The following is a 23,394-nucleotide window of genomic DNA, read 5'->3' as shown; positions in this document are numbered from 1 at the left end:
CTACAGGATGGCTGGCCGGCCGTCCTCCCACCCCAGCTCCGAGCCTCGAGGCCCAGGACTGCCAGCCTTTCCTTGACAGCTGGGCAGGCCTAGCCTGGCCTGAGAAAGCGAACCATGAGATAAGGGACGGCCTGCCTCTCCACAGCCCACATGGATTTGGGTCAGCTGTGACAGATTCAAGGGCAAAGGGTCCCCAGTCAGGGACAACAATCGGGGGAGGAGCCCACAATCGAGGTTTCTGTTTGAGAGGGGAATGTGGTTTTGATTCTGAGGTCCAGAGCCACACTGTTTCATGGTAAAGGCAGCCAGAAATAAGATTCTGGACTACGCGTGTATATGTACACTTTCACTTGGGGAGAGACACTGAACCTGGCCTGCCCCAGGAAGGGATACCTGCCAGGGTAAAATTATCAGAGGCCCACATCTGACAGCCTTCAACAGATTCTCCCAATACCCCATACTGGGCATGTTTCCATAGGGAGGCTGGTCCCCAGTTCAAGGCAGTTCAGCAAAGCTTTATGAAGTAACTTCTCTACAAAAGGCACAATGAAGGGCCCCCAGGGGCCTGTGAGAGCATTGCTGGGGACAAGGGGAGGCCTAGCAGCAGAAGCCCAGGACCCTGGGGCGGGGGGCTCCCCCACTGCTCCAGCTCACTGCTCCAAGACCTTGAAGGACAGCGGGGTGCCACTCTTGGCAAAGGTCTTCATCAGACTGCTAGGATAGATGCACCCAAGCTTCTCTGGGGTGGGGAAGCCCCAGACCCTGTAGAGGGACAGGCTCAGCCGGTCCCCGATATAGAAGGGACCCACCCACTTGGCACTGCTGCCGTTCCTGGGGAGGGACAGCAAGAGGACCTGGTCACCCACATTCCACTCCTTCTCCTGGCTCTCCCGCTTGAAACGCCTATTCTCAGCCTTTTCACTCGTCTTCTCAGACACCCTCCAGTGGAGCTCCAGCAGCTCCCCCATCAGCTGTAGCAGGAAGACATCCATCTTGAGCCCTTCGATGTTTGCACTGCTCACCTCCCACCACAGGGGCTCGGTCAGCCTCTCCTCGCCCCCCGTCAGGATCTGGAACGGCGTGGCCTGGCTGGAGGAGGCCCTAAAGGCCAGGTGCAGCAAGGGCAGGGACGCCGCCCACTTCTTGCCATGCAGGAAGATGAACTCCTTGAGGGCCCTCTTGAATTCCCAGTAGGCCCCGGAGCTCGTCAGGCAGGGGAACTGGAGGTCCCTACTCAAGGAAGCCACCTGGGCTCCCAGGGCCAGCCCACAGCTTACCAGGACATGGCGGGCAAACTGGGGGCCCTGGGCGGCCTCCAGCCTCACCGGTACACCCCACCTCGCGAACACGTGCTGAAGGAGCACCTGGGCCACGGCCATGTGCGTGTAGGGCTTCAGCGGGAATGCCTCTACCCACCTGGTGTTGGGATCAGCCACAATCAGCACATGCTTGTGGCCCTCCTCGCTGACAGTGACTGGGCCCACCACCTCGATCTGCAGGTGGGACCAGGGGGCGGTGGACCTGAGGGGCCACAGGGACTCAATAACCTTCAACTCACTGCCTATGAGATTCCGGGGGATGCAGAACAAGCAGCTCCTACAGTAATCTCTCACGTGCTCCTGCATGCCCGGCCACCATCCCAGCAACCGCAGCTTCTTGTAGGTCTCCTCGGGCCTCTGGTGGGCCCCCATGGGGAGGTCGTGCACAGCGAAAATCAGATCCCTCCGGAGCTGCCTCGGGACTACCCAGACCCGGGGCCTCTTGTCTCCCTTGAACATAAGCAGGCCGCTCTCCTTGTCTAGGCTGAGGGAGTTAAAGGCAGAACTGAAGGGTGAGGAGCTGGATAATTTCTGCCCGGCCTGCAGCTTGGCAATGATATCAGCCAGGGTGCTGTCGCTCAGCTGTAATGCCAGCAAGTTGGGCCTCTTGCCCGTGGTACGGGGAGACACTACAGGGACGGGAACATCGTTCGGCAAATTCCACCACTGGCCGCCCCCCTGGGCACCCTGCTTGGCCAGGGTGTCCACCGTCACAGCAAACAGGGAGCCCCGGTAGGAGGTTCGGTAGATAAATGGAAGGGATGAGAGGCCGGAGGTGAGCGCTATGATGTAGGAGAGCAGGCTTGGGTGAGGTAGTGGAGCCCCGTCGGAGGAGAGGAAGCCCCGAGCCCTCCAGAGGGGCAGGAGCTCCCAGAGGAGGCTGAAGATCCAGTTGCAGTGCGTGAGGAAAACCACGGGCAGGTGGGACTGGCCAAAGCGTTCCAGGCCACAGGCCACGGCCGCCAGGTGGGCATAGGTCGGGGTGTAAGGGGAGCAAGAGAAAGAAAGGGAGACAGGGGGGCTGGTGGGAGACAGAACATAGAGACCGAAGCCAGCACACCACTCATCCTCTCGGTAAAAGCAATACCCCGACATGTGGATGCAGACAAAAGTGGACAGGTCGGAAAAAGGAGGCAGAACCTGAAAAAAACGAGGCATGGAAGCCGCAGGAGTGAGCAGCCGGTTTTCCCCCAGCAGGCCCTGGAGAAGGGTCAATTCCAGTGCCCTCTTGCCCTTGTCCTGTACCAAGAGGGACCATCTGATCAACCATGCTTTGGCAACCCTGCGGCCGTCCCATGCCCCAGGGTCCACAGTGGTCCGGGAGGCATAGGAAAGGCCCAGGACCACTGGGGTGTCTCCAATGCAGCGGGAAAAGTGCTTGAGGGCCCAGGCCATGGCATAGGGGCTGTCTCCCCCTGACTGCGGGCCCTCGCTCTCCTCGTCGGGGAGGAGGGGTTTCGAGGTATAGGCTACGGGGTGCTTTCTCCCTGAGCGCTCCTGGTACACGACAGCCGTCAGGGCCACTTGGCTCACCGTCACCTCCAGGCGGAAGGGCAGCTGGGGGTTGGGGGCCGTCAGGCAGAGGGCGGACACCAGAGCTCGCTTCAGGGCCAGGAAGGCCTTCTCGTGCTCCCAGTCCCACTGCCAGCCTGGCTTCCGCTTGAGGAGGCTGTGCAGGGGCCCCACGAGGGCCTCATAGTCAGGGATGACGTCCCGGTGGGAGTCCATGAATCCCACGAAGAAGGAGAGCGCGGTGAAGTTGCTGGGGATGGTCAGCTGGGCCAGCTGGGCAAGAACTTGCTGGCAGGGAGACTTCCCATCCCAGGGGATGCCCAGGGAGGGAGAAGGTACCGCCGGCAGGAGATCGATGTCGAGGGCTTCATCCTGGGGGTCGTGCAGGCTGAGGCACCGGAGTATCTCCTCTGAGAGGGAAGAGCACTCAGCCCTGAACACGGACATCAGCGAAGAGTCCAGGTCATCCTCCTTCTCGGCCGGCTTCTGCATCTCCTGCTCCTCATCCTGCCTCTCCTCCTTCTCCTCCCTGACTTCTTCCACGTTCTGCGGACTCTCTGGGGGCCCAGGGTCAGCATCCTCACTCAGCTCAGAGACACTGGCAGAGCTGGGAGGAAGGGTCTTCCACACCTTCAGGAAGTTGCCAATGTCAGTGTCCAACCTACACCAAAACAGCAGGACAGAGGAGTCTGATGGAGGAGGTGGGGGGGACAGCCCGCCCCGAGAGGCCATCCAAGGCGAAACCACATCTGTGGAAGCCCCACAGAGCCTCACCCCATTGCTGAGTTTCCCTGAGGCTGGGCCGAGGGCCAGCCTCCAACATGGCACAGCCTCAGACAGGACCTGCCCGCAGATATTCCCTCCACTCCCAGCATCTGCCGGACGGCCATGTTAGAGATTCATCTGGGCTTTGAAGACTTACCCAATCAAAACCTCATTGACCAAGTGACATGTCCAACCAGTTTTAAGCCAATGGTTTGATAAGAATTAGATGGCTGGTACTTCCAATCAGACTCCAGGATGAGCAAGCCGGGGGAGGTCAGGAGAGGGAAGGAGGCTTGACGTGGGGCTTGGGAGCGCACAGCACGCAAACCTCGGCCACGTCACTTTTCTTCAAATTGGAGAAATGGGACTGGGGGACCTGGCCCGGGAAGCAGTGCCCTGCCCAGAAGGTCCTGACCACAGTCCCCTGCCGGGCCCAGGGAACTGGGAGGTGAGCAGCAAGGCGGCTCAGAGTGGGTGGAAGCCAGAGGAACTGAGTTATTGCAAATCAGTTCTGCCGGCAGCAGCACAACGACCTCGGGAAAGTACTTGAGTCTCAGATTCCTCATCTGTAAAACGAGGACAGCGGTCACGTATGCCTAACTCGAGCTGTGAGGATCAAAGCGGGTAATAAATGTGGAAAAAGTTCTACTTGGTATATACTCCAGACACAGCTCCCCCTGCACACAATGAAACAAGAACAAGGCGGTTCACTGCAGCACTGGTACCAACAGCATAACACGGAAACTGTCGAATGGCCCTCCACAAAAGACCCCATAAACCTGTTGGGTACTCACATAATGGAATAGAGCATGGACATTAAAGCCAGCCACATGAACTAACATGGCATACATCTGGGAAAAACAATAAAACATGGCGACAAATGCCAGTTGTGGAATGTTACATATAGTATTGAAGCATGTGTGCAAGACTGTGAAACTGTAAAACCATATTGTAAGTGGTTTATGGATGTGCACATGTGGGTGGAAGTACAAAGACCTGAAAAACTCAAATCACTCTGCTCACTATTAAGCCCTAGACAAACGTTGGCTAGCACCAAGGGGAAGCTTCCAGCCAGCCCCAGGAGCGGCTGGGAGGAGGGGTGTGGAGGGGGGTGCCTGGCCCATTACCTGTTTGGCTTCTTCAGAAACTCATCCAGAGTGGGGCCGTCACGGCCCAGAGGATCGTCGGGCACCATGAAGAGATTCCCCGCAAAAGTGAAGGGCAGCAGGCTGGACCCGGGATGGAGGAGGAAACGTCACAGAGGAGCCCTTGACCCACCCACACCCTGCTGCCACCTGGTATCTCCACAGGGGCTGAGACCCACATCTCCTCCCAGCAGGTGCTGATGGAGCACTGCTCCAAGGCCCTTCCCCCTGCCCAAACCCCTCCTGCCAGGGACTGCCCAGCCCCCGAGGGGAAGGAACAGCCCAATCCCCTGGGAGCTGCCTCACCGATCTTTGACCATAAGTTTCCTGGAATTATTCATCAGGACGTGGAGCTGCTCGTTGGTGACGATGATGCCATCTGTCTCTTCCGCCAGCTTTACCATGAACCTGCAGGGAGAGGAGAGGGGAAGTCGCTAACGACCCAGCACCCAGACCCTCACCTCCCCAGTCCTCTGAGAAAATGAACTTGCAGCCTCCTGTTGAGGTGTGTTGGACAAAAACGCTGCCCTTGATAGTCGGGGAGCCAAGACTCAAGAGCCCATCCTCGTCTATGCAGTCGACTGGGATGTCCACTCGCCCCTGGGAGGGAGAACTGGGATGCACATCCCCCAACTGTATATGCAAACATAGACCCCTATTTTACACATAGGCATTCACATACACATGCTCAGACCCGCACACAGAAAGACATGCACTTGTCCACATCCATACGTGCATTTTTACTTCTTCGGTTTCCACATCTGTCAAACTAACATAAAATACCTACCTTCTATTGCTGTGAGGATTAAACTGAATGAGACAATACACTAGACACTGAAGTGTCTAGTTCAGTGCCCGCCACACAGCATGTACCAAGTATTCCATGATTACTCTTTGCCAATGCACAACACTCAGGTACATGCCAAGACACACATACATACATATGGATATGTGTATACACGTATAAAAACACATACCTGAATAAACAAATCCATTTTTCCAAGGATCACTTCTCCTCGAAAGAGGGCTGTGACCAGGAAAGAAAGCAAAGGCCACCCACTTCTCGACATTCCCTGCAGAGTGCCATTCTGGCGGCCACGAGCATGCAATTCCACAAGTGACCAGCAGAGGGGCCTCCTGCAGGAAAGCTACCTTCCCTCAAACCCAGGCCTGAATTTAAAGGCACTTAAAGACCTTACCCAGGGTGGGGGGCCAGCTCTTGAAGGAAGGATGCCTGAGCTGCCCTGCCCAGCCCTTCCCAGGCTTGAAGGCTGAGTGGGCGCCAGGTCTTGGGGAGGAACAGAACTTCTCCCTGCCTGGCATGGGAGGTGCCTAAGTGGAGCCAAGACCTGGCCTGCTGGGCATCGAGTCCAGCCCAGGGTCAGTGACCTGGACAGGGCCTTCTCGGTCCCATCAGAGGCAGCATCACAGGCACCCCTATGCACACGGGTCCTGCAGCCACGCTGGGGAGTGGGTGCTGAGGACTGGCAAGTAGGGAGGCATTCAGGCTTTAGCTAGGAGACAGGGCCAATCTGACTCCATTTTCAGAGCCCAGCCAGGGCTCCCGTCACATACCTCCTCCCAGGGCGAGGGCTGGTGGGAGGAAAAGACTGCAGCAATTCCTTGAGAAAACCCAAACTGGCACCCAAATCAGCTGCTGGGGGAAGCAGCTCTCTTGAAGAACCAGGAGTCACCTGGGCTAGTACCACCCAAAGAAAGCAGAGGGTTTCACCCCATACTTCATGGGGGAGAAAGCCTCTTAACTCAGGGAAATTGGGCTGCAGAGTCCCAAATTCAGGAACACCTCTTGGGTTTGAATAGAGCCGACCTTGGAGCCCTCTCCTCTCTGTGTCTCTCCCTCTGCCTACAGAGGGACGGTGCACCACACCACCCTCTTAGACATGACCCTCTGACATATTTGCTTCCATCTCCCCAGAGCAAATGAGGCAAGACTCCACCTGACACACCACCCCAGCCCAAGCCCCGGGGCCCCACAAGAGAAGGCCTGCAGACCAGCACACCTATAATCGTAGGTAGTGATCTTCTTGCCGTTCTCGAGCTGAGAGGGGGTGATTGAAAGCATCTTGAGGGAGTGTAGCTTCGTCAGAAAGTGGCTCTCTGGAGGTGAAAGGCAAAAGACAGTGATGGTCAGAGGAAGGGCTAAGTGGAAAAGGCCGTGGTGGGGACAGAAAGGCAAGGAAAAGTACGGCATAGAGAGTAAGCCCACTGGAGGGGCTGGGCAGCTGGGGACAGCTCACCTCTCACCCTCCGGTTCTTCTTAAGCTGCCAGGTGGGTACAAACACAGTGACCTCTCGGTGTCCCCGGTTCCAGAAGTACTGCACTGCCATGGCAATGCCCCGGCAAGAGAAGAAGTGCTGGAGGCCGTGTCTGGGGTTGGGGGGTAGGGGGGGAGATGGGGGGAATTAGTGAGGTAGCAATTTTCTGCCCTAGGAATGGCCCTGCCTCTCCACCCCTCCCTCAGAGCCAGCCTAGGGCAGCACATCTGGCAATGCCAGGGCATCAGCACCACGGGCACCAACAATGCCCCCTCCCCTCTCTCCATCATCAAACAGTGAGCACCTACTGGGTCCACTCACCTGCTGTGTGTGTGTGTGTGTGTGTGTGTGTGTGTGTAGGGGCCTCCAGGGCAAAAGGAAGGAAAAGGCAACCTCTACATCCAAAGAGCTCAGTTTAGGACTGGAAGCAAACAAACATTTGCTGACCAACTGTGTGCTGGGAGTGTGCTCAGCACAGATACCTATTCTACTGTGTGGGCAAATGAAAACATCCTGCATGTATTTATGCTAGCACGTATACAGCAGTAAGTGCTGTGCAGAGAGGGTGATCTCTGAGAGTTGGCATGGTTGGGAAAAGCTTCACAGGGGAGATCAGTGCTGGACCTTAAGGGCTGGGCTAAACATTTGAAAACTGGCCTGGGGTTGACAGATCCCATGCTATGTGAGGCAGGCTGAAATGGGAAGAGCATGGGCCTGGGCAGTGGGCAGATCTGAACCCAAAGGCCAGCTGGGCCCCTTACTGGCTCTGGGACCTTGGTCAAGATTAATCGCTTCTCTGAGCCTGTTGCTGCTTCTATGAGGGAAGGAGAACAGAAACCTACTTTTGAAGGCTGCTGTGATGATTCCATGAACACCACCCAGCATGCCGTAGCCCCTCAACATGTACCACTTCCCTCCCATCTTTCCCCCATTTGAACCCCATGTCACCCGTATACAGAGGTCAAGAAAGGATGCCCACAGTCTATCACCCCAGGGACGCCCCGCCCGAGCTCCCCAGCAACCCCAGCCCGCCCCAGGTCCGTGGCTACTCACACCATGGCCACGCTGCTGCCGTCAATGACCACACGCCTCAACCCCTGGTTCCCCGGTTCTTCTGACAGGTTCAGCTCAAAGGGTGTATTCAGGGCCTCGTGGTACCTCTGGAAGCTGGTTACTGTGCTGTTCGCCTGTGGGTGGCGAGGCGGCTGCCTCGGAACCCCCTCCCACGCCCCTAGGAGCCCCTCCACCTGAGGTTGGCGCTTACTACTGGGAGCCAAAGTGCCACTGGACTGGGGCCCCTGCCTTCCAGCTTCCCCCTGGCCCTTCAGGAAGGAAGCACTGCCCCTTGACGAAGGCTGGCCCTCACTTGGGAATTTGGCTGCATCCAGGGTTGGCCCTGGATCTGTAGGTGCCTTCTGAGCTGCAGGCATTTTCAGAGCTCTGGAAGTTTTGGGAGCTGCAGGTGCTTTGGGGGCTGCAGGGGCTTTAGGAGTTGCAGGTGCTTTGGGAGCTGCAGACCCTGTTTTAGCTGTAGTCCCAGTCTGGGCTCTGGGTGTTTGGGGACCTGCAGGTGATGTTTTCGCTGCATGCCTTTTCTGAGTTGTGGGAGTTTTGGGGGCTGCAGGCACCATTTGAGCTGCTGGTGCCAGTTCACCCACAGCTGCCTTTTGTGCCGTGGGCACCACTTGAGCTGCTGGCTTTGTCGGAGCCAAAGGCACTTTGGGGGCTGCAGGTTCTTCATGGACTGCCGGCATAGTCTGGGTTTCAGGCACTTTGGGGGCTTCAGGCAGCACGGGATTTGTGGGTGGGGTTTGAGCTGTGGGCACTGCTGCAGCCATGGGCACTTTGAGAGTTTCAGGCACTGTTTGAGGTTCAGGTCCTGAAGGAGCTGTCAGCCCCCCTTGAGTGGCAGGCCTCCCCTGAGCAGTAGGCACCCCTTGCCCTGTGGAAGGCCCTGGAAACGGCCTCTCTTCGGGCTCCTTACAATCCCACTGCATATTTCCTCGATCCCCCGGCTCACTTCCAGCTTGGAGTTGGGGTGTAGAGGTCAAAGGTGGCCCTATCTGTGGAAGTCCTGGGCTAGCCTTGTCCTTTGCCCCTGAGCCTCCTGAGACCACCAATAAACTCATTACTTTTTTAGGGGTCTCTGGCCTTGGGCAATTCTGAAGGGCTGCCTCTCCTCCTGGCCCCCCATCTGGTCTACAGTCTGGGCTTTCCACACTGGGCAAAGGAACCAGCTCCTTCTGTTTCCATCCCAGATTTAAGGGCAAAGGATTCTGCCCTGGCAGCTTGAACTGAATGGGGCCCAGTGGCCTCTGCCAGAAAGGGAAACTGAAGCAAGCCTGGGACAGGAGCCAGGCCAGGTGGAGAGAATGCAGTTCATTGATCCTCCAGAAGGTTGCAGCAATAGTCCCCGGCCACAAGGGCCCAAAGGCTGGCCCCGGGGTCCAGGACTTCCAGGGCGAGCACACACTCAGGGCTGATACTGGAGGCTGGAGAGGGAGCTTGTCTTCCCCCCTCCGGGCCTGCCGCTGCTGGGACGAGGCTTGTGTGCGGTCCGCGGGGTCCTGGCTGCTGCTGGCTTGTACTGACCCTTCCTCACAAGCACTGTCCGTACCACCTTGGTTGTTGGAACCAACCCTGGAGGAAACCCAAGTTTGTTGGAAAGGTGGTAAGGCCAGTTAGGTCCCAAACTATTTCCCGGGGGTTGGGGAGCAGGAGCAAGGGCAGAGAAGCCAAACTGATTCTCCAGAACTTACCGTACCAGCTGGTTTGCTGTCTCCAGCTGAGTGTTCTGGCCTGGGATTAGCGCCCCCATGGCTCCTAGGCTGGTTAACCTCTTTGAATTTTCTGGGCTCCCCATCTCCAGAAAAGGCCCAGGACCGTCTCCCATGGACACCATGGCTGGACCTTCCTTCTGCTGGTGGGTTGGGCAGATCAGGAGCTCGGGGTCCGAGCGGGACTCGGAGGCGCCAATGCAGCCGAGCCACTGGATGATGTCCTCCTTGCCCGCAGCATCCCGCACCAGGCTCAGCAGCAGTTCCTGGACTGCTGCGGGCAGCTGCAGCAGGTCCCCTGCATACTGGTCACCACGGATCCAGACCAGAGCCCCAAAAGCCCGGGTCACCTCGGCTTCCCAGATGCCCCGGGGGGTGAGCAGAGGGGCAGGGCCCCAGCGCAGCCGCCCTACCAGCTCCTCCAGCCAGTTCTGGGTCATGATGAAAGACTCGGTCAGCCCGCCCACCATCAGGGAGCCCGGCGGGCCAGGCACCAGGTAGGCCAGCGTGCTCCAGCACAGGCAGTCCAAGAAGAGGCCCTGGGCCCCAAGGAAGGCGCAGTGCAGGGCCGCCGGGTAGCGGACCTCCTTCCACAGCTCCGGGCTGCACAGGCCCTTCAGATACTCCTGAAGCCAGTGGGGAGAGCACAAAGGAAGCCAGCCGTTATGGGCCTGCCACTGGCACTCACTCCCCTCACAAGCACATGCCCTGCCCCTGCCCGCCATAAGCCAAATGACAACCCCCACCCCCACCCCCCGGCCCAACACTCTCTCCCTGGTCCTGACTCCTCACACACTCATCTCTTTCCAGGGAGCTCTGACAGATGGGGGAGGCCGGAGGGGCGGGGGAGCACCTGGGCTTGGAGTCAGGGGCCCTGGTTCTAGTTCCAACCTGACCTCAGTGGGTTAAGGTTACCGTGGGAAATTTGTCATCTTCTCAGGGCCTCAGTCTCCTCACCTATAAAATGATGGATTAAATTAGATACTCCTAAGGTCCAGTCCTACCCTGGCGTTCTAGAATTGTGAAATAGCTGGGGGGAGGGGGATGGTACATTACTGAGTACCCTCCATGTGCCAGGAACTTATGTGACCTGGAGTAAGTTATCTACTATCCTTATGCCTACGTTTCCTCATCTGTAAAATGGGGATAATGGTTCCCACCTTATTAGGCTATTATGAAGCTTCAGTGAGATAATACAAAAGAAGTGCTTAGCTTATGCCTGGCACAGCCTATTCCCATTTTGCAGGCTCAGAAAGGCTCTATCGCTTACCCAAGGACACAGAGCTAGTGGGTGACTGGGTAAGGACCACAGCCCACATCCATCTGACTCTGAAACCAGAGCTCTTTCCATGTCCTTAGGCTGACTACACAGTGACTACAGGGTAATCCACTGAGATTCTGGTTAATCCCCCTGCAGAAGGTCTCCGGCACAACCTGTACCTGTAACCATGGTAACTCTGTTATCCAGAGGGGACAGAGGAGAAGGTAAGTTGCTGGGCCAGTATCCAGGGGATCCCCACAGATACGCACAATGGCTGAACCAGAAGGGAAACCTCTGGCCATCTGGGCACCAGGTCCTTGTGTTTCCAGGGCTCACACACTCAGTCTTTAGCAGTCACTGGGACAGGAGAGGTTGGGTTCCTCCACTATATGGCTGAGTTCCACCAGCATGACCCCATGAGCTCCAAAGAACCATGAGCACTCCCTCTTAATCAGCCAACCCTTGATGACTGCATTAGCCCTCAAGTCCCTCCTCATGCCTGTGTCAGTGACAGTCATCCCTCTTCCCGCTTTCCCATGACAGTTCCATTATGGAACGAATGCTCCATTTTGGATCTCCAGCAGCCATCCCAAAGACCACTCTGGCCCCTCTGCTCAGTACCCAGACCATCCTTCCCTGCTCAGGCCTAAGCTTATCTCTGCCACATGGCCAGGCTATGGACCTCCAACACCTTCCCCAAAGGGCCTAAGGTACACCCAGGCACTTAGGCCCATGTCTAACGCCTTTTCAGTCAGTCTAAAATCAGCTCAAAATCTGATAGACATCCCAAGCCAACCCCTCCCACCCAGAACCTCAGCTGGTCCACACTGCCTGGCAAGGGTGAATCTGACCAGGTGGAATAACTCTCATAGACCTGAACAAACTCCCCCACCCCATGCACCCCACATTCTAACTACATGAAAACAATATGTAAAAATGAAGAGATGTGCTCGGGAAGAAGATGGTGGGTGGTTTCTTTCTCCTTCTGCAAAGACCTTAAAATATTTATTGTTCCATTAACCATCAATATTTTTAAACAAAAAGATATATTGGAAATGAGATAATTTTCAAAATAATACATCTGAACTGATATTTACTGAATACTTACTATGTGCCAGGCTCTTTACATACATCAGCTCATTGATTCCTCTCTCAGCCCTATAAAGAAATTACTATTATCCCCATTTTAGGTGAGCAAGGAAGGACACATGTCCGAGGTCACACAGGTAGTAGGCTGGGACACTTAGGCACTCTGACTCCAAAGTCTGGGGTCTTAACCATGATGCTGTCTATAACTTAGAGCTAAAACAGATATGGAAACAACAGGCATTTACATCCAGAAAATATCTGGAGCAATTTTCCTGCTTAAAGCCCACCCAGACCTTTTTCTCCAAGAGGATAAAAAATAGAGAAGAGGCAGGAACAAAATAAGCACAGAAAAATGTGCATTTGTTAAAATATGTTGCCCAATGTCCCGCAAGTCATTTGTCAACTTGTAAGTTAAATAAAAACAATACCACCAGGTAGTTTTCTACTGCTCTATACTTGATCAATCCTGTCTTAGGATTCTCCTTTCTCATAAGTCAGTTGCCATACACTGTCTGCTTTCCAGAACCACCCCAAATTACACCGCAGAATACTCAAAAAGCTCAAAAAAATGGCAGCACCAAGAAACTCTGGAATTGGGAATGAAAGAGAACATTGTTTAAAAGGTGGACTAAGGTAAAGTTGTTTGAGGAGCAGTTAGATCTGGGAGTCCACCCACCCCTCTACACAAAGGCTGAGCAAGTACCTCCCTACCCACTGGAGTTCGTTCTGTGGAAAGTAAAAGACAAGGTCTTAGGATCAGAGGTTGATCAGCATGCTTGAGGGTGTGGGTACCATAAAAATCATGAAGGAAGAGAGGAAGGCCAGTAGTGAGGTCTACGGTGAGTGCTGAGTGCAGAGAAACTCATTCTTCCCATATAGAGACTCCGCAATAGTAACTGATGATGGATGAAGACAGATACTCACACAGAGGGGTCTCACTGGGGCACCTCAGAACAGTGTGGGAAACTACAGACTTCCAGAGAGAAAAAAAACTTCACATACAAAGGACCAGGGACCAAGAATAGCTTCAGATATCCCTAAAGCAAGAAGTCAATGGATTAATGCCTTCTCATTTCTGAAGGAAAATAATTTTCCATGTATAATTTGATACCAGCCAAATTGTCAATCAAGTGGCCATCAGATATGCAATGTAGATATGCATATATGCAACCCCAAGAGTTTACCTCCTATAAAACCTTTCTCAGGAAGCTACTAGAGAGCATTTTCCAGCAAATCAAGAAAAGAAACCAAGAAAGGAGACCCAACATAAAAAAAAAAAGCAAAGACAATCTCCAGGAAGATTGTGGAGAGAAATCTCAGAATGTACTCATCCATTCAATAAACACTACTGAGCACCTACTACGTGTCAGGCACTGTTCTAGGAGGCATAGAGGACGACTAGTTCAGACTGGAGAGTGGGACTGCAGAAACAACATTCTTGTTTCGGCACCATCTTTCTAACTTGATGACGCTACTGAAGGACGTGCTCCACCAACTCAAGACAAAGACACAGCGTCCAGGAAACGAGGTATCTAACAAGGAAAGAAGGCAAGAGGATGCCAAGAATGACAGCAAACGGGAGTCTCAGGATGACAGCTGTGCAGTCCTGACCAGACAGAAAGAAGGATGCCCCCAGGAAAAAATCTGGAACTGACAGACCACCTTGAATCGATAGATTGTCCTTGTAGAAAATTGTAGTGAGAAGCTACTGAAAGTTATAAGAATTAGCAATGGGTACAAAGGAAAACAAGCAAACTAGAAAGGAGTTGAGTTCTTTACCTCAGGGAAATCGAAAAGTAAGAGAGAAAACCTAATCATAGTACACTTCAACACTTAGATGTAAATGATATTTGCAAGGGCATAATGTTGCAAACACTAAATACAGATTTAACAGAAAAATGAAATATAACTATACTGGGAAGAAAGAAGGGATGGCAATATAAGGAAGCTAAATCCTCATCTATAATAATAGGAAGTAAAAAGATATCTAAAATTGTTTAATCAAAAGATATAGTAGCTACATATTTTTTTAGGAATGTGGAGATGTAGAAATGCCAGAGAGGATATTTTCTACAGGGAAGAGCACTGAAGAGGCAGTTGGCAGGGACAAAGCAAGGAATCACTGCGTTATACTGTGAGCTTTTTAAAAATCATTGGACTTTTAAATTATGTATTATTTTGATAAAAGAAAAATTAAGTTTAAAATAAAGGGAGAAGGATTAGGTGCCCACAACACAATTAGATGTGCTGGTAAGTGTCTAACAATCATGCAGTTATGGGGGAAATAGTCCCAATTTGTAGCATTTGCCAATTTCTGTGGTGTAAATACTCCCTCCATGGTTGACTTCAAACTACCAACAGGACTCCATTGGCTCAAAAACTTCCTGAATTTTCAACGATGGGTCAGCAGGAGTTGGTTCCAGCACACACCTGGCCACTACCAGCTTCCGTGGTACTTTTCACAGTCAGTGTGGGCCAGGGACAGATCAACTTCCTCCTGACAGCAAAGCCCAAAGTCAGCAAACCACACCCTGTCCCACAGCTCCCCACCCCAACCTCTGGCTCCCCATCACCTCCCTCCCTCCATCGTGTCCAAAAAGGGGAGAATCAAGCTGTCACCTGTCCTCTCTGTGCCCGAACCTTCTTTACATCGTTGCCAAGGAGGACAGAAGAGCCGAGCAGGGCTTGTCTCTGGGCGACTTTGATCATTAGTAAAAACCCTCCTTTCCACGCTGAGGTGAGGCTGATTTCACCTCAGAAAGGCCAGACCTCCCCAGTGTTTCTTTTTGCTGCCTAGGAATGGGATTTCCAGCAATGTCTTCATTATTTTTTAAATCCCACCACAAGAAAACTACTTAAAGGCACTTCTGGGTTCTACAGAGTTTTTCCTGGAAAAACAGTGCATATAATGTAGAAAACACCCGGGCTCTTCTCCAGAGAAGCCTGTATCCTTCTTGACCCCTCCTCCCCTCACAGACAAGACACCCCCATCCATCACCCCTTCCCCATCCTACAACCTCCAGTCTCACTGAGCCCTCTCTGCCAGCTGGCCTGTGTATATTAGGCCATTATCCAGGTGCGTGATTCTGCGCCCCTACAGCTGGGATTGGGGTCAGCCACAGCTCCTCCACATGGAAACCGCAAGACATCCTTATACGTGGGAAATTTTCCTGTATCAGATCGCTGGGCCTTAGAAAGCATTTGATCCAAGGTTCTCACTTTGCAAACAAGGAGACCGAGACTCAAGAGAGGGAAAAGAACTCATTCAAAGTTATACAGCTAGTTACAAAAACAGTAACTGATATCTCTACTCTGTAACTCTCCACATTTGCAGAAGTCCATAAGAACGCCTTATTTCAATTGACTCTTACAACTCTGCCATGAAGTGGGTATTATTATATGGATTTATAGATGAGGAAATAGGCTCAAGAGAAGGTCAATGATTTGACCGAGGTCAGCCAGTTAGAAGGTAGCAAACCCCAACCTCCAACTCTCTCCACCACACCCCTCTGTCCCAGCAGTAACTTGGTGACAGCAAATTGAACCCAGATCTCCTAACTTCTGGAACAAAACCTTATCCTCCCCACCTTCCCTGCTCTCCTGCTCCAAAGCTCCAAAAATCTCTTCTTTCTGCTCATTCTGTGCAATAAGGGAGGGAGTTACCCAAAACCCCTCATGTTGTTTCCATCTTAAATCATGCTTTTCCGCGGGGGAAGACAGAGGGGAAAGAGATGATAGGATGGGGGGAATGGAGAAAGCCACTGGTTACACTAGCAGGGCCTGAGGTGTGAGGGAAAGTCGGTGGGCCCAGGAACTCTGAGGCAGCAGTGGGAGCAGGAGTAGCCAAGCCTGGAGAAGCTGATGGAAGATGTAAGCAGGGGACAGGTGAGCTAGACACTTCAGAAAGCACCAGTCCCATAAAAGGGTGAGCAGGTGTATTTCAAATTAACAAAAAGATTAAGAACCCGGGACTTCCCTGGTGGCGCAGTGGTTAAGAATCCGCCTGCCAATGCAGGGCACACGGGTTCAATCCCTGGTCCGGGAAGATCCCACATGCCGCGGAGCAACTAAGCCCGTGCGCCACAACTACTGAGTCTGCGCTCTAGAGCCCATGAGTCACAACTACTGAGCCTGCGTGCCACAACTACTGAAGCCCGCGTGCCTAGAGCCCATGCTCCGCAACAAGAGAAGCCACTGCAATGAGAAGTGCGTGCGCCACAATGAAGAGTAGCCCCCGCTCGCCGCAACTAGACAAAGCCTGCGCACAGCAATGAAGATCCAACGCAGACAAAAATAAATAAATAAATAAATAAATAAATAAATAAATAATAAACAAAACCACTCTTACTTAAAAAAAAAAAAAATTAAGAACCCAAAACAATCCAAAGGCTCCTCTTGTTAACCTACCCTATGCCAGCTACTGAAAAGTCTCCATCTCAGGGGTTCCTGCACATCTGCTCTCCAGGCAGGAACCCCTCCCCTCCCCCAGTACCTCTGTCAGAACTGGAAAAACTGCTGACGAAGCAGCTCAACAGAGGGGCTGAGGGAGGAACTTTCCAGCCTGCCTGCCCACTGGCCAGTGTGTTCTGGGCCTCCCCCACCCATGGCCTTGACCAATTAGGATATTGATAGAGACCCAGCTAGGGAAGGGGTATGTGTTGGGGTGGGTGGGTGCATGGGGGAGCAGGTGGTCTGGGGCTGAGGGAGGCTGCAGCATTTCTACCAGGAAATGATAAGATAAGGGAATCTGGGGGAAGAGCGAGGCCTTGGCCACGACTGGGCGGTCAGAGGGAACCTGAGAGGCCCAAGCGGAGGAGAAGCTTATGAGAGAAGCCAGGGCACATGTGAGAGAGGCACACTGTGACCTGGCCTGTCCAGCGTCCAGCCCCACACAGCAAGCCCTTTCATCTGAAAGCCCACAGCCCTCCTCCCAGATTCCCACCCATCCCCTAGGGCTGCTGCCTTCCAGGGTTGCTGCAGCCCCACCTCTGAGCCCCTGCAAGAGGCTGCCTAGAGCATCAAGAGTGTGGGGTGCGGAGCCCAGAGCCCTGGGTTCTGGTCCCAGCCCCTGCCACGCCCCACCTACCCGACCCTGAGTGCTCAGGGAGGCCCCTTACCCTCTCCAGCCCCCAATTCCTCATCTGTAGAGTGCCAGCATTGCTCTAGAAGCATCTTTAATGGCCCTTCCAGTCCCAGCACTCTGAGAGGTTCCAAGGGGCAGCCCAGGATTTAAGGAGACTTAAAAGGCGGCAGTAAGACCTGGGCCTTCCAGGCTCTTGGTGGAGAACAAAGAGGTATGTTGCACAGACTACAGAAATGCAGGACCTTATAAGTTGCTTCCCAGATGGAGGAGCAGGCTGTAAGTGCGGGGCCCTGGCCAGGGAAGGCTCACGGGGGGACACACGACGCCGAGCCTCTCTCAGCGCACTTGAGGGACAGAAGTGACACGCAAGAGAGGGGTGGGGCAGAAAAAAAAGAAGGAACCAGAGGGAAGGACCCAAGGCTGCAGATCTGGAAAGGCAGGAGGATGGCCCAGTACCTGCCCGCCATACTGCCGAATCCAGGTCGGGGGACCTCTGGGGACCCCTGGGGGGGCGGGGGGGCGAGGAGCGGGAGAAGGGTCTGGCTGGAAGTGATAGGTGGGGAGAAGCTGTTTACCTTGGCTCTGCCCATGTTCTCCCTGGGCCCCTCGAGCTGCAGCCAGAAGTAGGGGGTGTCCGGGCGGCTCTGGAAAGCGTTCAGCTTGACCCTGAAGATGCGCTGCACTTGCAGCCGCTGCCGCTGCACCCGGGGCTTCGACTTGGTCTGCACCATGAACCATTCCTGCGCCGGAGGGTCGCCCCCGGACAGGAGCATGGCTGGCCCGCCCGCCCCAGGAAGGAGGGAGCCGACAGTGCCACCGGGGTCCCCCGGCCGAAGGCGCCGAAGCCACGCCCCCTCCTCCCGGCGGCGCGCCCCCGCCTTGGCCCGTGTCGTCCCGGCTCGCGGACGCACCCGCCGCGGCTCGGGCGCCCTTCCTCCGGAGCTCCGAGCCTTTCAGCGGCGGCTCCCGCTACAATGTCTTCCTGCCAGAGGTTACAGCCGGGGGTGGGACCAGTCGGGCTCCCTTCCCTCCGCCCCCAGCCTTCCCCCCTTCACTACTGCGCCAGCCCCTCCAGGATGAACTTTAGCTGAGTCGGCTGGGTAGCTTCAAGGGGCGCGGAAGGAGGAGGGAGGCGGCGGGGATGGGGGCGGGGAGGGTCTTGGAAACCTCTGCCTCCCACTCGAGTTTTGGGCCCAGAGCCAGAATCCGGGGGTCAAAGTAAATCTCCTTCCACATTCCCCTTTCCCCAGTGGGAGGGAAAGGGAAGGAGGGGCATCGGGTGGGGGAGAGAGGGTATGGTTTCGGGGACCGGCCTTTCTCTCAGTTCCTCCTGCCCACCCTGCCGCCTCCCAGGCCTCCCTGGAGAACAGAGACCTGCGCTCCTCCTTCCCTCGGAGGAAAGGGTTAAGGGAGAGCAGGGTGGGGAGCCTGGGAGGCTGGGGCCTGTGGAAATTCTGGGCCGGAGACCGAGCAGGAAGGAGAGGGTAACAGCACCGCCTCCCCACTCCCCATCCCCATGTCTGGGGACAGCCCGGGGCTGGCAGGCAGCCCAGACCCTCCTGAAGCCCCCAGGGCTGGAGGGGCGGGGAGAGCGCCCGAGTTTTCAGACTTGCGTTGTTTATGAAAGCCTTTTTGAGCAAGTTTGAGCTAAGCCAAGAGGGAAAGCTTTAGGCTGGGAGTGAGGGTCTGGTTGGTGACAACCTCTAAGGGTTCCCTCAACCCCCGACCCGCAGCCAGTCCGCTGCTTGGCTGGGGGGCCGCCTCCAACACCCTGCCCTGGAGGCATCCCCAGCACAAAGAACACGTTTTGCAGCCCTGTGGCCTGAACAGAAGCTGGCTCTGTGGAGGGCAGAGTCTGCATCCTGGGCCTCGGTGAGCTTTCTTTTCCAAACCCAAACCCAGAGCTGCTGTCTGACAGGCACAAGTGTACCTATGGGGACAAAGGGCAGTGGACTTCAAATTCGTTCCGCCCTGGCACATCTGGGCTGCAGGGGCCGTGGCATGTTTGTGTGCAGGTGCAGGCAGAAAGCCAGGAGCACCCCGCTGCAAGGAAAGGGCCCAACTGGGGGAGGGGAGAGGGGCTCACACTGAGTCCTCGTCTGGCCTGGACTCAGCCCCTCCTGTGCCACCCACCTCCACTCCTGCTTCTTCTCCCTAGATTGGAATCCAGAAAAAGAAAAGGGTATCTGTGTCACCTCTGGCTCCAAGGTCTGCCCGCTCTGGTGTCCCTGTGCTGCCTCTCCATAGCGCCTTGAAGAAGAAGACCCTCTGGAGGAGCTTCCATCTCTCTCCACTCTTCCCACATCTAGCTGTTCTCCCTTTATCAGAAGAAGCTCTTGCCTTATTTAGCCTTATGGTGCCTCAGTTTCTCCTCTGAAGCAAATGAGAGTCTCGTACCCGTGCTCCCTACTCCTTCCCTGAATAAACACTTATTTCTTGTTGCCCTCTTCCAACGGACTGTGGACTCCACGCACAGTGACATCTTGAAGGAAAACTCTCAGGTTTAACCCTATGTTCAAAGAGGCAGTGTGGAGGGTGGGAAGAGGTCAAGCTTAGGCATCAGGTACTTGATAAGTGGGCAAAAGAGGGTAATTTATTTGAACTCTTGTGCCTCCATTTCCTTAGCTCATAAAAATGGGGATGATGGTATCTATAACACAGGTTGCAAATTAGACCACACAGGTACCACACCTGGCACATCACCTGGAACAGAGTAGGCACCCAATTCATTTCATTTTCCCTTCCTTGATCTTGTCTCTTCTCCCCCACCTCACCTCTGGCCAGTACATCACAATACCTTCCCAGAGATCCCCTCTTTCCCATCCTTTTACATCTCACTGTCACCAGCCCAGCTCCTAGATCAGCCTCTCCTCAGCCTTCCTGCTAACCCATCCCCCCCACTCTTTCCTCTCCCCTGGATATAGCAGATTTAGTTAGATACCCTGGTTCCAGTCCCAGCTTTGCCCCTGATGAGTTGTGTGCCCTAAGCAGGTAGCTAATTCCCTTGACCTCTCCAGGCTTCCTCATCTAAATTCATTCATAGGGCCAAATTCATTTACTCACTCAACAAATTCAACACATATTTATTGAGTGTCTACTATGAGCCAGGCCCTGGGAGTATAGCACTGACTAAGAAAGATATCTCCCTGCCTTCATGGAATGGGTGAAGAAAGAAGAAAACAGCTCTGATTTCAGGCAATGAGAAATGCTCTGCTGGAAATAAAACAAGGTGTGGTGATGGAGAGTTCCCTGAGGGGGCCTCTCTGGTGAGGTGATATTTCAGCTAGAGGGAGCGCAAGAACATAGGCACTGAGATGGCAACGCACTAAGCTCTTCACAATTTTTTATCTAACTCTTTCCCCAACTCAGATACATTTAGTGAATCCTTGCCTGGAATATTAGGTTAAAACTTGTTGTGTTGGAGGCCTTCCTCTCCCGGGTCCTAATCTACCTTCTCAACCTTGTACAAAAGGATCCCAGCTCAAATCTAAGTAGAATTAGATCTGTCTAGGCATGTCTGGCAACAGGGTAGCACACCCTGCCAGGAGCCTGTTTGCCTAAGGAATGAGAAGCCTCCAAGGAGAAAGCTCATCTTGGTTAAAGGGGGGGCCTGCCCTGTGAGACTGACAGAGTAATAGATTCTTATCCCTCCAAGGCTCTACTGGTAGGTTTTGTCTCTCAGATACCTCCCCGCCTAACCCAGATCCACAACTAGCCCAGTTCCTGGGATAGAGAGTGGGGAGCCCTGGGACGCAGCTGGCTTGCTTGGGACCTTTTGTGAGGGAGTGACCCAGAGGGGAGACAGACTTCTCCTTGACTTTACCAGAGCGCCTGAGCAGCTTACATTCCTGGAAGGCTCCCATCAGAGCAGAAATGGCTTCCCAAAGGCACATGAAATGGTCAGGACTTAAGGTGGTACAAATGAGCAAGTGGAGACAACAGCCAAGGAAACTGAAGTTAAGCGGGGGGCTCCCCATATTGGTCAGGATCTGGGTAGGAAACTCACAATCCTCTCAAAAGGGGTGGCTCAAGGAAGGTTAAAGAATGGATCTTTTATGGGGATGTGGGCAGGATTAAGGAAAACCTATAAGAGACTGCTGTAGTACTCTAGGGCTAGTTTAGGGGAAGCTGTTAACACCTGGAAGCCTAAAAGGGAAAAGGGAAGAAGTGGTTACTGGAGCCAACCAACAGGCCAGAGCTGGAGCTGTCGAAGGCCTTAGGGAAAGATGCACAGCCACTGACAAGCTGGGCCAGCGGGAAGGAGCTGCCTTCCAACTTCCTGCCAGTGCCTAGCCCTGGCCAAACCCCATCAGAAGCCAAAGGGCAGTGGGGTCAAGGCCAGCCACTGAGGTCAGCCTCCAGGACACAGGGCAGGGTGGAGAAGAGCGAAGAGGGAGACTGGAAGGGACACAGAATAGTCGGCATACCCCTTCGTCTCTTAGCAACCACAGGCTGATGAGGTGTCAGGAAACTGCAGTGACACTAATCACCCCTACTCTTCTCCTTACCAACACTCTCTCCCTCGGAAACAGGGATGAATATCCTTGCACTCCTATTCAGAACACAGGACTTAAAAAGACTAGCGTGCAAACCCCAGGTCTGTCACTGCATCAGTTTCTGGGGGGCTGCTGTTACAAGTTACACCACCTGGAGGCTTAAAACAACAGAAATGTATTCTCTCAAAGTTCTGGAAGCTAGGGACTTCCCTGGTGGTCCAGTGGTTAAGACTCCCTGCTCCCAATGCAAGGGGCCTGGGTTCGATCCCTGGTCAGTTAACTAGATCCCGCGGGCCACGACGAATATCCCACATGCCACAACTAAGACCCGGCTCAGCCAAATAAATAAATAAATATTAAAAAAAAGAAAAAAGTTCTGTAAGCTAGAAGTCTCGAATCAAAACATACAAAGCTACTATATGCAACTGACTATATGTAACTGGTGTATGAAAAGACAAGCTGTTCAATGGAACAGACTAAAAATCTAGAAAAGAAGAGCAACTGCATACTGGAATTTAGTATATGACAAAGATAGCCTCTCAATCAGTGGAGAATACCGTGTATTTTTCAATAAATAATCTTGAGACAATGGGACAGCCTTCTGAGATAAAATAAAATATGCATATTTCACCCCATATGGCAAAATAAATTCCTGAAGAATCAAATATTTAAATATTAAAAATGACATCATGAAACTACTACAACAAACCGTGGGAGAATTTTTTTATTGTTATATTTGGGAGAGGCAGGCCTTTCTAAGAATGACACCGTAGTAGAAGTCATTAAAAACTTGCTTAATATGTTCAGTTACATAAATATAGAATTTTTTTCCCATGGGAAAATAAACACCATAAGCAGAGTCAACAGACGAATGAGAAGCTGGAATAACATATTTGCCAATTATATCACAGACCAAGAGCTAATTTCCTTAATATTTAAACAGCTCTCACAAATCAATAAGAAAAAGACTAATTCAACAGAAAAGTGGAAAGGCTATAAACAGTCCACAAAAGAGGAAATATAAATGGTTCTTAAACATATAAAAATATGCTTCTCTTCACTCTTAACAAGAGAAATGCAAATTAAAACTACAGCAAGACAGCATTTTTCACGTACAGGGTGGCAAGGGTCAGTAGTGTTTGCTAACACACGGTGTTAGCCACTCTCTTATCCTGCTGGCATGTCCTCACAACCCCCAGAGAGAGTAACTGGTAAAATCCATCAGTTGGCAATATTTTAACTGGATATGCTCTGTGGCCAAACAATCGCACTCTAAGATTGTATTTTACAAATATATGCTCACATGTGCTTAAAAATATATATATGAGCAAAGATACTCTTTGCAGCAGTGTTATGGCAGATCAGAAATAATCTAAATGTGGACTCACACAATGGAATACTATCATTCAGAAAAAACAGGGGGTAGAATTAAGGTCCTCTATTTGTCCTAATATGGAACTATGTCTAAGACATATAAGGGTGAACTTATAAAGCCAAGTGCAAGGGAAGGAGTGCTGAGGGAACCATCAGACGCTGGCTGCCTGAGTCTACCAGCCAGCACCACACCCAGATGTACATTCACCGTGTCCCTAAGGAAGCTGAGCCTTCTGGGCTGCTCCCTCACGTAGGCCCCTGCCAAGGCCCTGGGAGGGACCCTGGCAATGTGCTCG

General features: G+C 53.2%; 1 protein-coding gene and 1 long non-coding RNA gene across 3 annotated transcripts; one reads left to right on the top strand and one right to left on the bottom strand.

Moving 5' to 3' along the window:
- Positions 1–18,319, bottom strand: NYNRIN (NYN domain and retroviral integrase containing). The gene is made up of 8 exons (XM_059913987.1): positions 17,804–18,319; positions 9,778–10,421; positions 8,072–9,658; positions 7,000–7,130; positions 6,763–6,859; positions 5,048–5,149; positions 4,724–4,825; positions 1–3,492 (listed from the first exon to the last, which is right to left on the bottom strand). Exons 1-8 carry the CDS (start codon positions 17,999–18,001, stop codon positions 651–653), a joined length of 5,703 nt encoding a protein of 1,900 aa, XP_059769970.1. The 5' UTR covers positions 18,002–18,319; the 3' UTR covers positions 1–650.
- LOC132359636 (uncharacterized) lies at positions 17,624–19,685 on the top strand. 2 transcript variants are annotated; one of them, XR_009500894.1, is made up of 2 exons: positions 17,624–17,709; positions 19,387–19,685. It is a non-coding gene; the product is annotated as an uncharacterized LOC132359636 (long non-coding RNA). The 2 variants fall into 2 exon arrangements; XR_009500893.1 differs by lacking the exon at positions 17,624–17,709 and adding an exon at positions 18,448–19,100.
- Positions 19,686–23,394: the final 3,709 nt, after the last annotated feature.

This window comes from Balaenoptera ricei, chromosome 2, assembly GCF_028023285.1.
Source record: "Balaenoptera ricei isolate mBalRic1 chromosome 2, mBalRic1.hap2, whole genome shotgun sequence".
Taxonomy (NCBI): Eukaryota; Metazoa; Chordata; class Mammalia; order Artiodactyla; family Balaenopteridae; genus Balaenoptera; species Balaenoptera ricei.
The sequence above is the reverse complement of the archived record's forward strand: the minus strand, read 5'-3'. Positions and strand labels throughout refer to the sequence as shown.

What these genes read in the sequence shown, in the direction of transcription:
- NYNRIN (XM_059913987.1), bottom strand. Translation starts at nt 18,001, where the DNA reads ATGCTCCTGTCCGGGGGCGACCCTCCGGCGCAGGAATGGTTCATGGTG. An exon ending in AGAACATGGGCAGAGCCAAG is followed by an intron (nt 10,422 to 17,803) that starts GTAAACAGCTTC and finishes CACTGGCTTCAG; the next exon opens with GAGTATCTGAAGGGCCTGTG. An exon ending in GAAGAACCGGAGGGTGAGAG is followed by an intron (nt 6,860 to 6,999) that starts GTGAGCTGTCCC and finishes TTTCACCTCCAG; the next exon opens with AGAGCCACTTTCTGACGAAG.